Raw genomic sequence first — 15875 nt, 5'->3', positions numbered from 1 at the left:
TGAGAACAGGAGTTTTACTCTGTATTGTTTATTGTTTTATTCCTAATACCCCAGAATCATGATGTTACATAGTAGGAACTCAAATAATATTTGTTGAATGAATGAAGGAATATATCATTCATTTCTGTTAGACTGTCATTCCTTAGCACATGTAAATCTTTCATAAATATCTGTCAAATAAAAAAAAAAAAAGTTTAGTTGCCTGTATAGCTGAATCTATCTGAACCAAAGCAATAAAGGAAATATTAGAAATTATCAATGTTCTACTCTCCATGTTGATTTTCTTAATGAAAACCTGGGGAGGACAAAAACCTCTGTTTTATTGCAGACTTCTTGATCACTCTATCTTCCTCTTAGATTTAAAAGACAGAGACAGGACATTTGGGTTATAAAGACAAGTCATGACCATCTGCTTACCACTCAAGAATGCTCTGAGTATTAATTAAATATGCTCTAATATTCTATTTCTTCTTGTTCATTTAGTTCTGTTGTACATCAAAACTATGAGAGTATACCATAAAGAAAATACTCTGAAAAATGTGGGACAAACATTTTACTGGAAGAATTAATCACTCCAAATAATAGCATAGCCTTTTTTAGAAGAAAAAGGTATTTAAATTATATTTAAATAGAGGTGTGAAAACATGTCTTCAAATAAAGAATATTCATCTTCCTGCTATAATTTGAAACCTTAATATTGGGAGTTTGTATTTACATAATTTTCATGAATAAAATAAAAACACATTAGACTGACATAACTATAGGAAAAGTTAAATTAAAATATGAATACCACAAATATAAAATACGTAAGGAAATATTATTTTATTTCTTTCAAGCTCATAAAGCATGTATGTGCAATAGCATGGTACTCAGTAGATTTCCCTGAGTGAATTATTTTAATTAATAGATTAAAATACTTTGTCTTCTATCAATCATTTATTTTGTGTGAATATTTCTAGTAAAGCTTCTCAGGGTAGTTCAAAAATTTCATATTTTAAGTATGTTTCAGTAATAGGATGGCAAATTTATTTACATTGATAATTTATTTTGAAAATGATTTTGTTGAAAATTACAAAGTAAACTTTAGTGGTAAGCTCTGGAGTCAGAGTCAAGGTTCAAATTTTCACTCTTTCACTTAGCAGTTGAGTGATTTTAAACAAATGACTTAATTTCTCTAAATTACAATATTTTCATCCCTCAAATGGGGAGAGGATAGTACTTACTACAGGAATGATAGAAAGATTGAAAGAGATAAAAATCTATGTAAAGTACTCAACATCATCCAACCACTCAGTAGAAGTTAGCTATTACTGTTCTTAACAGTAGTAGTAGTAACAGTAGTAGTGGGAGAGGCAAAGATCTAACCTGAATTGTCATAAATGTTAAACTAGCAGAGCCTAAGACAATGGCACTTCACAATATTCTGACAAATGTTGAAACAAATGCTGGCAAAGGGCATGATGAGTTTCACTGCTTGCTATCACTCTAAAATCATATTAACCTGTAGAGAAAATGTGTAAACCCTGAAGTCTGCTAAGTGCCACTGCACTATATTTGTTGACTGTCCATGCTGCTTGCCAACTGGCTTATATCCATGCTAACTTAAGGTATACTTTGAAATATATGTAATCTGTTGATTTGATAATTTAGTGAACTGAACTACCACAGTAGAGCTCATAGATTTAGAGCCTTATATTATCTGTAAATTAAGAAGTCTCAGCTCAACTGTTTTCTGGCTGCCTTAGAACAGGTCCAGAACTTTCCAATAGTGCAGCTCTGCTCCCCTAGTTCTGCCCACCTGTAGCACTATCCTCAAAGTTGTCTACTAGTCTACACAGCGGGCTTAGACTCACTCACACCACTAAATCTTTCATAGTCACTCACCTTCCTTTGACATGATTTCTTCCTCTAAGTTCTTGCAGCAACCACACTATCTAATATTGTAGCCACTAGACACGTGGATATTTAAGTTTAAATGTACATAAAACAAAATTAAATTAAATTAAAAATTCATTTTGCTAGGCATATTAGCCATATTTTAAGTGCTCAATAATCACAAGTGTTTAGTGACTACCATGTTGGATAGTGATGATTTGGAATATTTCTATCATTGTAGGAAGTTTACTGGGCAGTGCTGATAAGGAAAGGACCAATTTACCCTCAAGCATATTTCCATTCATGCTACACTAAGTACATGCAATGCTATTGTCACTATATAAAACAAAAATTAGTTATATAAATCTTGCTTAGTTACAAATTAGTTACAAAAACCTTTAGGTGTGTATATATGTACAGGCATGCTTACAGGTATGGAACTGCAGGTTCCATTCTAGACAATAACAATAAATTGAATATTGCAATAAAGAGATTCATAAGAAATTTTTCATTTCTTAGTGCACATAAAAGTTATGTTTACACTATACTATAGTCTATTAAGTGTATAATAGCATGTCTAAAAAAATAATCTATATACCTTAATTAAAAATACACTATTGCTAAAAAATGCTAACAATTATCTGAGCCTTCAGCAAGTCTTAATTTTTTTGTTGGTGGAGGGTCTTGCCTCAATGTTGAGGGCTGCTGACTTTTCGGGCGGTGGTTGCTGGAGTTTAAGGTGGCTGCGGCAATTTCTTAAAACAAGACAACAATGAAGTTTGCCACATCAGCCGATTCTTTCTTTCATGAAAGATTTCTCTGTAGCATGTGATGCTGCTTGAAAGCATTTTACTCATAGTAGAATTTCTTTCAAAATTGGAGTCAGTTCTCTCAAGCCCTGCTACTGCTTTATCAATGAAGTTTACGCAATATTCTAAATCCTTTGTTGTCATTTCAACGATGTTCACAGCATCTTCACCATAGGTAGATTCCATCTCAGGAAATTACATTCTTTGCTTATTTACAAGAAGCAACTCATCATCTATTCAAGTTTTATCATGGGATTGCAGCAATTCAGTTACATCTTTAGGATCCATTTCTTCCAAACTCCTGTTAATGCTGCTATTTAGACTTCTTCCTATAAATCACAAATGATCTTAATGGCATCTAGAATAGTTAATCCTTTCCAGAAGGTTTTTAATTTACTTTGCCCAGATCCATAAGAAAAATCACTATGTATGGCAACTATAGCCTTATGAAATATATTTGTTAAATAAGACTTGAAAATCAAAATTACTGCTTGATCCATTGGCTGCAGAATAAATGCTGTGTCAACAGATATGAAAAGAACATTAATCTCTTTGTACATCTCCATCAGAGCTCTTGAGTGATCAGGTGCATTGTCAATGAGCAGTAATATTTTCAAAGGATTTTTTTTCTGAGCAATAGGTCTCAACAGTGGGCTTAAAACATTCAGTAAACCATGCTATAAATAGATGTGCTATTATCTAGGCTTTGTTGGCCTACTTATTGAACACAGGCAGAATAGATTTAGCATAATTGTTAAGGGATCTAGGATTTTTGGAATGGTTAATGAGCACTGGCTTCAACTTAAAGTCATGAGCTGCATTAGCTCCTAATAAGAGCCAGCCTGTCTTTTGAATCTTTGAAGCCAGCCATTGACTACTAGTCTCTTGCCATGTTAAGTCTTAGATGACATTTCCTTCAAATGGAAGGCTCTGTTGTCTGCATTGAAAATCTGTTGTTTAGTGTAGTCACCTTCATCAATTATCTTAACTAGGTCTTCTGCATATCTTGCTACAGCTTCTACATCAGCACTTGCTGCTTTACCTTGCACCTTTCTGTTACGAAGATGCTTCTTTTCAGCAACCTTATGAACCAATCTCTGCAAGCTTCAAAATTTTCTTCTGCAGCCCCCTCACCTTTCTCAGCTTCTATAGAATTGAAGAGTGAGGGTCTTGCTCTGGATTAGGCTTGGCTTAAGGGAATGTCGTGACTGGTTGGATCTTCTTTCTAGACCACTAAAAATTTCTCCATACTAGCAGTAAGGCTGTTTTGCTTTTTTATCATTCATGTGTTCACTGGAGTAGCACCTTTAATTTCCTTCAATAACTGTTCTTTTGAATTCACAACTGGGTTATATGGCACAAGAGGCTTAGCTTTCAGCCTATCTCAGCTTTTGATATGCCTTCCTCAGTAAGCTTAATAATTTCTAGCTTTTGATTTAAAGTGAGAGATGTGGGACTCTTCATTTGAACACTAGAAGCCATTGTAGGGTAAGCACTTGTCCTAATTCCAATATTTTTGTGTCCCAGGGAACAGGGAGGCCTGAGATGAGGCAATGGTCGGTCAGTGGAGCAGTCAGAACACACAATATTTATTAAGTTTGCCATCTTATATGGACATAGTTTGTGCTCCCAAACAATTACAATAGCAAAATCAAAGATCATTGATGATTGATCACCATAATAGATGTAATAATAATGAAAAAGTCTGAAAATTTCCAACATGTGACCCAGAGGCAAGCAGTGAGCACATGCTGTTGGAAAAATGGTGCCAATAGAGTTGCTTGACGTAGGTTGTCACCAACCTTCAATTTGTAAAAAAAATGTGATACCTGTGAAAGCACAATAATAATGAGGAATGCCTGTACATCTGTATTGGACTTCTCAGAACATTTAATAAATTAACATAAACTGTGATGCTTTAAGAGTAGAATATAAGTATGCAGCTTTTCTCAAATTTATGTTATGAAACTTTTTTTCAAGAAATAGCTCCAGGGAATTATAAACTTTAAGAAATAAAGATATGTATCAGCATTCTTCAAAATGAAGTACGAGTATCACTGGTCACAGAGAAGTATAAGAGAATCAGTCTGCGGTTTCTCAACTTCGCCATGTAATCTGTCCAATAACATGCCTAAGAATGAGGTTTTATGTCAGTTTCACCATCCCTTCCCTTCCCTTTGACAATCATCTCTCCCCCACTTTACAAAAGGATGGGATATCTCTCAGCCTACCAGAAACTTATCATGGGCACTGCCCCAAGGAAACATGTAGGATTACAAAAGAACAATTTAAAATACCAGTTATTTTGCAAAGATTTTTGTAATCAGTGCACATAACTGCAGAGAGACACTGCCATAAAATTTTCCTTTCAATTTGTAATAAAATATTAAAATATTGATAAATAATTATGCTGTTTCAATCAACGGTACACCAGTATTAATAGCAATAATTCAATTCAGATAAAAATGTAAAGACTTACAGACTTTTGGTGGCAGGACACTTTAAAAATCCAAATTATACACTTTTTTATTAACAAAGAATGATACAATTTTCTGAGATACTAGAAATAGGAATTCAAGGAGAAAAATGGAAGTTGATGGAAAAAAGAATAATGTAATATATTAAGGAGGATCTTGCTTTTGTCTCTTTTAAAATTAGCTGTGGAATTAAGATTCCGCCAAATACATTAAAAAGAATAATAGAAAAGTTTTGTTTTACAATGTCAATATTCACAATGAGCTGTCAATTACGTCTTTTGCAACCATTTGCAGCTATTGAGAAAAGCATTAGATGCCAACTTAAAAATGTTTGGGGGAGTGTATAGTTTTTTAAAAATTCCTTCTTTTATTAATAAATCACAGAATGTTTCACATCATCATTTTTGTGGTGTTTTGAAATGTTATAAAAATACAATTAGCAGTAACCTATATTGAATGTTGCTGTGTGTGAGGCAGCATGTTTGATATACACTCATTCATGCAATGTTCATTAAAGTCCTTTCAGATTGATACTATCCTCATTTCCACTTACACATGAGAAAACTGAGGCATAGACTGGTTAAGGTTACCTGGGTACTAAAGAGTGAAGCTGGGATTTAGCTTCGGCCAGACTAGGCTTCAGAGCTCATACCGTGACCCACATCACAGTATTACCCACTTACATACATTTTTCTTACATAAATGTGCAAGTGTTGAAAGCTCATCTTTTCAGCTAGGTTTGCAAATCTTGGGAGGAAAGACTATACGATCAACTTCTCTGTGTTCCACAACAGATAAAATTTAGTTTTATACATAAAACATGTTTAATCCACATTTTCTGATTGTACATTTAGAATTTTGAAGAATTTCTCTCCTCTAATTGAGTGGCTCTCCTGAAACATCTATAATCTAAGAATAATAGTAACTTTCTCTCCCACTTTTTGTAAGAAACCTAAATCCATATATTTGACGAGACAGATATATACAAGACAAGTTTAATAGTGGTTATATCTAAGTAGTCTGATTAATGGTTAATTTTACTTCCTTCTGCAGAAATAAAATTTCTCATTGTTTAGATTTTTCCTATTTAGATTTTCTGATACTGGGCACATATTACCCTTGTAATAAAAGAAGAAAATAATATTTGTTATTAAGACACTATGTGGAATTCATAAATACAGAAAACGGAGGTAAAGGAAAGGAATACAAACAAGCAAGGAACAGGAACATTGACACAAAATCCGCAGCACATAAGGCGAGTCAGAAGGTTTGGGCTGAACACCTAAACGTTTGGGAGGGCCCATTTCTCCTTACCTGGTATCAGGAAGCCACAGGGCCCTGGCAGCCCTAGAGCAGGGCGTATGTTCAGACAAAGCAAAAGCAAAACATTTTACTTGTTAGAGGCTATGAAAGGCATTTCCAGAAATTGCGTACTCCACATTTTTCATACATTTTCAAGAAAACACAGTCATTTCCAATGGGCTATTTTTGAGATTTATTTGAAAAGCCTAGTTCTTTACTTGGGCACCTCAGGTAACTGCTCTGTCTTGTTCAATCACCGGTGGACAGGGTTATTATTTATTGGGCTTTTCAACTATACCTTTGAAGTCAAGTGGCCAAATGGCTGTCTTTTCCTTTTGTATTTAATATAGTAATTATTCAAAAGAAGTACAAAGGATTAAAAACCATACCTTGACATGTAAATTTTTTGGAGGGAGTTGTGAGTAATAGTTTATCTGCCATTTCTCCAGGGCCGGCACAACGGGCAATTCCGGGTTCCTTATACTCCGACTTCACCCAGTCGGATAACCACTGCATGTTACAATCACAGTAAAGAGGGTTGGCTCCAATCGCTCTGGAAAAACAACACCACGAAAGCACAAACACACACACACATACACACACACACACACAAGTATGGAAGTATTATTTCCTACGGGAACAGAATTCGAAGTGTTGCTCAGCAGAAAATCCCTACAAATCTATTGAGGATAGCAATTTAGTAGAAAATAGAGACAATGTGGATTCCCCATTTTCCTGAATGATGTGCAGCTGGGATTCAGTGAGTTGGCACCAGTGTTAACACTTATCTGTGCTTTACAAGGAATCCCTGTATTTTCAGAGACAGGCCCATACTGACTGTAAGCACACCCTAAGTGCATTAGCACCTCCTTCATTCACCAAGTATTTCCTGAGAAGTCAATCACTGTGCAAGGTTCTGAGGACCCAGATATGAATAAAGCATTATTCTTCCCTCCAAAGAACTCCTGCTGAGGGGATTCGCATACACTCGCAGGCATAAATAATGTTTATTACAAGTGCTATAGTAGAAGTATGTACAAATAAATAGACTGACATTTCAGTGGAGGGCGGGTGCTGGTGGTTAAAAAAGTATAAACTATGTGGGATAGTTAGAGTCGATGGAAAAGGCTGGGAAGGATGTTTTAGGTAAAAGACTAGCAAGTACAATGGTACGGAGATAAAAGAAGGGCATGAAGGTATGAAATACTAAAGATATCCAAAGCTACTTCGCCAGAGCTGATTTGGGCCTGCATCGGGTGTCTGTTCCTTTGCAAAATCTTTCATTTTATGGTTCCTACTCACATAAGTAGTAGTAGTGGTAGCAAAGCAATCAAGACAATGACTAACATTTATTGCACTCTTACTATATGCAGGAGCTGGGCTAAGCCATGTTTACATGATTTACCCCATTTTATCCTAAACAGTAACTTTATGAGGTCAATATTATCAATAATCCACTTTAAAGATAAATAAACTGAGACTAGAGAAGCTAATCAGTGGGATCATAGACTTGTCAAGCGTGGGGACAAGTAGTAGATACATAAAATAACATTTACAAACTGATTAATTCTGATTTATAATTAACTTATGATTAGTAATACTTGTAGGTCTTCAGTTTAAGCATAATCTTATTATTTTTTAGGCAACTCCCAAAATATATCTTAATACTTTATATTACTGCAGTCTTAATGCCCGACTTTAGGAATTTGAATGTAGTGAATGTTATGCTCACATGTGTATGTCAGATTCAAATCCTACTAAATTAAAAATGAGCAAAATTATGTTTTTGAGTCATCTGTTCTCATCTCTACTGACATTTGGTAAGTCCTTACTGTGACAGAGGAGGAAGTGGAAAAAGTGGCTAAAGCAGAGCCCTTTATGGGGCCGTCTCTGCCAGCCCTACACCCTGAGCTAGAGCTTCATTCACACTGTATCTCATGCATGGGGCAGCCACAGAGTTTGTAAAGGAGTAACTGTGATATCAACATAGGCAGGTGAGACTCAGAGATGAAAAAGTAGAGATGTTGCCTTCCAGGCCCTAGTAGTTTAGTGGAAGGAATCTTAATAGTAGGCACCATACAGTCTAAGCGATATGCACACAAAAACCCATACTAATAGCACAGACCCTGTGAGGCAAATTCACATTAACATGACTGACGTGGATTCTGTTCTCCCACCATCCCATTTCTTAAATTTTCTAAAATTCTCATCTTCTTGGAGTTCGTGTGTTTTGTAGGGGAGTGCACAGCTGGGAGAGAATGTGGTAGGCAACCTCTCCTAGAGAACTGGGGCCCCAATGACTTTGATATTTAAACTCAAGCAGATAACTGCCACCAGGTGGCGCCAAACTCAGCATCATCCTAGGAGGCTTTGGATCCAAGGCCTGCTCCCTGAACTTTAATGGAACGATGGAAATTCAGCCCAAATGGGATTTTTGGACCCCAATAATTACATATTTTAAAAACTGTTTTACTGTACTTCCTAAAACTATGGAAATACAAACAGGTTGCTATGAAAGAAAACACAAAGAAAAAACATTTGACCCAATGCGGGGATTTGGCTCTTTTCCACTACCAGACTAGAAAGTCTTGATCCATGTCGAATTTATTTTTTTGCATGGTTCCACGGCTTATCCTGAGTAATATTTGCTAAGTAAATGAATGCAGTTTGAGAAAATCAGGATAGCCTTCGTGAAGGAAGTGATACTTGGGATTTGACTTGGAAAAGTAGGGTTGGGACACACCAAATTGCAGGGCACATGATATTCTAGAATCAGAGAACAATGAGAAAAAATGCATAGGCTAGTAAAGTTGGGGGGAATGTTTGCAGAACTTTTAGTTAAGTGAAGAGAACTCAACTAATGGGATGTAAGAGCCAGAAAGGCAAATTAGAGCTATATTGCAGAGGTAACCATATTCAGGTTGAAAATCTTCACGTTTTCTTTAAAGATGATGCCAATCACATCTTAATATATTACAATAAAAGAAGTGGCAGAGGACTTTTCCCAACTCATTTACTAGGGAGAGTTTGGCCCTAAACCTACATTCATGAACTAGGTACTCACAGGTGGGATAATGCAGACAGATCATTGAAAGCACCTTCAGGCACCACAGAAATGTCATTTCCATGTAGGGAACTAAAAGCAAGAAAAAGAAAAATTAAATTTCCTACATTTCAGAGAGTTCAGAAAAATTCCTATGCAAGTATGAGATTTTTTAATAAACATTTTAAGTCAGTGCAGAAAAGATGGTCTATTAATAAATGTTAATATTAATAAATATTCTTGGTACAATTCGATATTCATTCGGGAAAGCAAAAAGTTTCTACCTCACATCATATGCACAAAATAAATTCCAGATTGAAGAGTTAAATATAAAAATTAAAAATGTATTAAAAAACAGGCTGAGTGTAGTGGCATATGCCTGTAATTCCAGCACTTTGGGAGGCTGAGGCAGGAGGATTTCTTGAGGCCAGTTCAAGAGCAGCCTGGGCAATATATTGAATTCCCATTTGTATAAGAAAAAATTTTAAATTAAGCATGGTGTGCACTTGTAATCCTAGCTACTTGGAAGGCTGAGGCAGGAGGATTGATTGAGCCCAGGAGTTTGAAGCTGTTGTGAGCTATGATCCTGCTACCGCACTCCAGCCTGGGTGACAGAGTGAGGCCCAAGACCCTATCTCAAAAAAAAAGAAAAGAAAAAAATAAAGAATATATAGAACAATTCCTTTTTACTTCTTATGAACATGAGATGGGGAAGGCTTTCAAAAGCACTACATAAAATCCAGAAATCATAAAGGACAAGAGTAATAAATTTTGACAACATAAAATATATCCGTAAGATAAAAGACTTCATATAAGGAACAGAATTGGAAATATTTGCAACTTGTATAAGATACAAGAATTAATTCCTTTATTAAAAGACCTGCAAGCATAGGGTCAAGTAGTAGATGCATAAAGACATTTACATTAATAAGAAAAAGACAAAGTACCTAATAGAAAATGGAAAAATAATATGATCAGGTTCATTAGAATAAGAAGCACAAATGCTCAATAAACAAACAAAATATAGTCAAATGTTCTAGTAATTGGAAATGCAAATTAAAACACAAATGGAAAATAATTTTCAATCTGTCATATAGACAAAAATAAAAAGATTAATAATATTCAGTGTTTGCAAGAATGCTTTTAATAAAGTACTCCTCTGAACAGGTGGTGAAAACATACAGTTGTAAATTGACAAAATCTTGTTGGGGGACAATGTGTCAGTTACTTTTGGTATCCTCATTGTATTTGACAGTACCTCTCTACTAAATCATTGCTGAAGTGCTATGCTAGCACATTTGCACCAAGATGAATAATAGGATGCTAATGAGAGTACTATACAGTACTCATGAAAATTGTAATTAAACCAAATTATAATAAAGGTGAGGATGATTAAATAAGTATCATTCCTCTAACCTGTGGAATATTCTGTACCAGTTAAACAGTTGAGTAATATCTATATATAATAACATGGAAATAAATATTCTAAAGAATATGTTAAATAACAGTAGCCAATGGCAGAATAAGAAAAGATTCTATTTATGGCTCTTTAAATTTATTTAGTTGGGGACACACGTATATTAGGATATAAAAACAAAAGCATATGAAAAAGAACCAGAAGAGTACATTAAACTCTTTTAACTGTTAATTCTGGGTAGGAGAATGGGATTAAGGATCATGTTTTATTTCACATGCTTTGAAGTACATTTTATAGTCAAATGTTTTCATGTACTATGTAATTTCTGAAGAAATTGATTTTCCCTATATTTCTTTCAAAATTAATTGAAGCTATATAAAACACACATCTTAATGTCATATACAATCAAATAAATGACTACGGCAACAATAAGCATTACAAAAGAGAAAGTTACGATGTCCAAATCAAAGCTGTTGAACAATGATACAGTAGGATATGATTTTTCTATTTCGATTTTTCTAGTTCTAATGCATATATTCTACAATAGCCAACAATCAACAAAGCAGTTAAATCATCAAAAAGACAACCCAAGGCCTGGCGCGATGGCTCACACCTGTAATCCTAGCACTCTGGGAGGCAGAGGCGGGAGGATTCCTTGAGACCAGCCACACAAGAGAGAGACCCCTTCTCTACTAAAAATAGAAAAAATTAGCTGGGCGTAGTGTCGAACTCCTACAGTCCCAGCTACTCAGGAGACAGGAGGATTATTTGAGCCCAGGAGTTTGGGGTTGCAGTGACATGGCGCCACTACACTCTAGCCAGGGTGACAGAGCAAGACTCAGTCCAAAAAGAAAAAGAAAAAAAAAAAAAAACAACCCAAAACTCAGATCCCTGAGAAAAGAGATATTTTGTCAAATATAAGCTACTTACAGTAATCGAAGAGACTTCAACCCATCGAAGGTTCGAGGAGGAATACATCTCAGGCGGTTGTAACTAAGAATTCTGAAAGCACAATATACCAATTTATTTTATTTAGGAGTCCAAAAATTGTCAAATAATATTTTTAAAATAATGCAATTATGAAAAGGGTTATTTGAACATCTTAGAAATTTAGAATATTTACACAAATTTTTTTACTTTGTGTTGTCTCCCTAATACAACATATTTATTTCCTAAATACAACCTAGAATACTTCCGTCTGCCAACTCCTGTCTGACGCTGCTGCCTCCACCGCCCCTCACGAAGGTGTCTTTCCCCAGAAGCCCGTCTTAAGGATCTCCCCTAATGCCACCACAAACATAAAGTATTCTTTGTTTCTTTTATCTAACCCAATACTTTTTGTAATATCTATATTTGTTCATGTATTGAGGTTTTGTCTGTTTCTCCTGATAGAAACTTTCCTGAGGCCAGAGACTCTGTCTTGTTCACTAGTGTCAAGCATCTAGAAAACGCATTCAGTCCAATGACTTAAAGAATTCTCAGTGCCACACTTTCACACTCACAAGGTGAGGAGCTGGGTCATGTTGCTGAAGCTCTGATTAGAAAGGGTGCTTATTCTGTTGTTACTTAAGTCTCTAAAAGAGAAAAAGAAAGAAATAGAATCCATTATTAACCACAGAAATGGAAATATCAGTGATTCTTAGAAAGAGAAGGGTCTTCTTGTTTATAGTCATAGCAGTGTTGCTGGCACTGTTATTATCTGAAAACAAAAAGACACCGGATCACCCTCTGGAATAGATTGCGATGTTATTCATAATTATTCACACATCACCCTGTTGAAATTAGGGGGGACCACACGAAATGTGAGTACAAGGGGCTGGTCCCACTTCAGAGCAGATGCTTTAGGGCGAGCTCATTTTTCCATCTGCTTCTGCTGCCACCTCCGTAAGACTTGGGATGGTTCACAGGGAGCTTTCTGGGAGGCGGCTTGTAATAGACACATTTTATGGGTGAGAAATAAACCTTTGTCCTTGTAAGTCCCTCAGATATGCAAAGTTTATCTTCATTGATACATATGTTCACTGATACACATACTCAAATTTCATCACTGAAAGAACCCCTGATTATAACATTCAAAATGCCATCATTATGAACACCTATGTTCCTGCCCCGGATGAATCATTGTCACATATTGGGTCCTCAATAAAAATTTTTTGACAAATGTTTAGTAAATGGGAAAGATGTTGAATTTTTACCAATGCTAAATAGCTATTTATAAGTGCTAGTGTGTACGACTATGGGTCATAATTTTTATTCCATGAACTTGATTTTATTCCCATTATATATAGTGCATATAGATGAAAAACTAATATATACATCTATTCAATATACACAATCACTATATATATTCAGTATATTTTTCAGAAGCAAAATGATAAATATATGAATAAATGGAAGATTCAGACGAGTGGAGGATTGTCAGTTCCTTTATTAAAATATCCAAGTATCAGTAAAATGGATCCATAAAATTGTGAAAATGGTAGGAATCATATAGGAGCTTTATAGTTCATATTTTAAGTTGCCGAAGTACTATACCTAATTTTTAAAAATAAATGTATTTATATCAGAGGAAGTTACTTGCCTGGACTTGTATAATGAGTCACTGGTAAAACCATTTCTAGATCCATGATTTCTCATTTTTCATTTCCAACCAACTTTAAATAATCACATGCTGTCCCACAATGACCCAATTCTGCTAAAGTGACCCTTTGCAAATCGCAGCAATGTAATGGTTTATTTAACAGAACAAAATGTATGTAATCAGTTCTTGTGGCTATGAAATAAATAACTAGAGGAAGAGCAAGACATCAGAGGATATTCTTTTTTCTTTAATTTAATCATTTGTCATTTAAATAGTCCTATATACTTTTTATAAAGTGTTCTGATTTTCCCACACTTTTAAGGAATATTAAGTGATCAACAGTATTTTAACTAACCTCAATGGGTCTAGATAAAGTTTACATCAGGGCATTTCTGCTACTTAGGTTTCTAGAATTCAGTTACGAATACTTTCTTATTCTAGGAACACTAGCAATCTGCCTCTAAACCTATTTATATTTACACCAAAATCAGATAGACTTAAACTAATAACAAGGTATTTCCATTAATATCTACTATCTTTTAGCTATTTTTTTGTGTTCTATTTTATCATTTACCAACAAGGCTACTCTTAAAGTGTGATATTATATGTAACAAGATTACATTCATTTTTAAACACTGTGCACATAACTAGATCATAATGTTTCTATATTTACATACCTTCTTATATTTAAAACTTAAACATGGTTAAAATTATTCACATTAATAATAAAAGAAATGTTATTTTAGGAGGGCATCAAACCAAACTGAAAAACATTCAATAATTTAAATGTTATACTCAGAAAGTCAGTATCTTTGTCAAGTTTACTTAAATACCATATAAATACATTTAGATTTTATAAAATAAATTTTAATACTGGAGGCACGACTTAATAATGTTTTACATAAGAAACTCAAACCTATCAATAAACTAAATTTATAATATATTTTCAGTAAAGTTGTTATCATCTACCATCATTTGCTCAAAGTCAAGACTAAAGACATTGTTTATCTTTCTTTCCTTGGCTTGTCATAAAATAGCCCATATCCATTATCAACAAAAGTATACGGTTTTACTGTGTTTCTGTAATTCTCTGACTGCTCAGACTTTCTTCTGTTTGTGTTCTTTGAATAGAGGAGGACCTTTTTCCAAGACATTCCATCACCTCATTCTGTAGCTGGTGATCCAGAACCACAATGAACAAGGAGGGAAGCATCTAACTGTAAATGATTTATTTTATCTGAAAGGTTCACTAAATCTTTTGCCCCTTGCCATCCCCATTTTCAAGAAATAGAATAAGTCAAATATGGAAAAATACAGTATGTTACTCACATAAGTGTTAAATGTTTGTAGTTAGAGAGTTCCTTTGGAAGCAGTGTAAATTGGTTTCCATCTAGATACCTAAAAACAAAGCAACAGTATTATCCTCTTAAAAAGTAACGGTGGCCTACCATAGAATAAGTGAACAATATTTCACTCTTAAGTGAGACAAGGAATCACTTGGCAGTTTTTGCTTTAAGGTATCATGCTCCTAGCTAGGATGATTATTTAAGAGAACTAAAGGGAAAAACAAAAAAAAGAAAAAATAAAACAGTTGTCCAGAATTCTTTGTGGATCATTTAGGCTAAATCCTAAAACCAAGGTCTCTGCAGTTTATCTAACAAGGCAAGGCGAGCATTTAGCCAGCTGAGTGTCAGCAAGGAGGTTCATTCAATCAACCATATTTCTATTCAGCTTTCAGTCTGCTTGTTTATGTGGAGACAATACCACGAAATTCATTAACTACTAACAAAACCTTGCTTCTGTGTTCAAGACCACTCTCCACTGCTTTAATAGGTATTAGTACCTTTAGCAAATAAAAATAGCCTGTTTTAAAGAGAAATTTGGAAATTCGTACATAAGTAGGTTTAAGTTTAAAACTAGTTGAAATATATTTGCTTGGCGATGAACATTTTAGGGGGTTTTGTGTAATATCACAAATTTAGCAAGTGCGCTAATACAGCCTATATATGTAGAAGTAATAATCAAATAACCATATCTAAGTAAATTTTCCCTTTCTTATTAGAGTTAGAAAAATAATCAGAAAATAGACACACTTTGGCCAAAATGGCAAGACACAAAAATAACTGAATGCTTGAAGTTATAGCTATGGTGTCACAAAAAGAAAAACAAATTTCATCTCCTTCCAAGGCTATTCTTTTCCAGAATATAGATACTGAAGAGTTCAAATGTCTTTTAGCAACTTGGGCCATCTGGCCATGGATGTGCCCACAAACAATTCTGGCACCCTGGACATGTGGCCCCTGATACTCCAATGTTGTAGCCAATCTCAAGATTCCAGGTTGAAGTTGGTATTTTTTTTTTTTTTTTTTTT

At 34.7% G+C, this 15875-nt stretch overlaps 1 protein-coding gene across 3 annotated transcripts in view; it reads right to left on the bottom strand.

Annotated features, from left to right (window-relative positions):
* SLIT2 (slit homolog 2 (Drosophila)) overlaps positions 1–15875 on the bottom strand; it is a 137920-nt gene that overhangs the window by 51832 nt on the left and 70213 nt on the right. For all 3 annotated transcript variants that reach the window (XM_012660756.1, XM_012660755.1, XM_012660757.1), the window contains 5 exons: positions 14834–14902; positions 12426–12497; positions 11854–11925; positions 9528–9599; positions 6853–7016 (listed from right to left, as the gene is read on the bottom strand). In XM_012660756.1, the coding sequence (XP_012516210.1) occupies positions 6853–7016; positions 9528–9599; positions 11854–11925; positions 12426–12497; positions 14834–14902 (449 nt within the window). The remainder of the gene's footprint in view (positions 1–6852; positions 7017–9527; positions 9600–11853; positions 11926–12425; positions 12498–14833; positions 14903–15875) is intronic.

This window comes from Propithecus coquereli, unplaced genomic scaffold (assembly GCF_000956105.1).
Source record: "Propithecus coquereli isolate 6110/MARCELLA unplaced genomic scaffold, Pcoq_1.0 Scaffold677, whole genome shotgun sequence".
NCBI classification, from domain to species: Eukaryota; Metazoa; Chordata; class Mammalia; order Primates; family Indriidae; genus Propithecus; species Propithecus coquereli.
The sequence above is the reverse complement of the archived record's forward strand: the minus strand, read 5'-3'. Positions and strand labels throughout refer to the sequence as shown.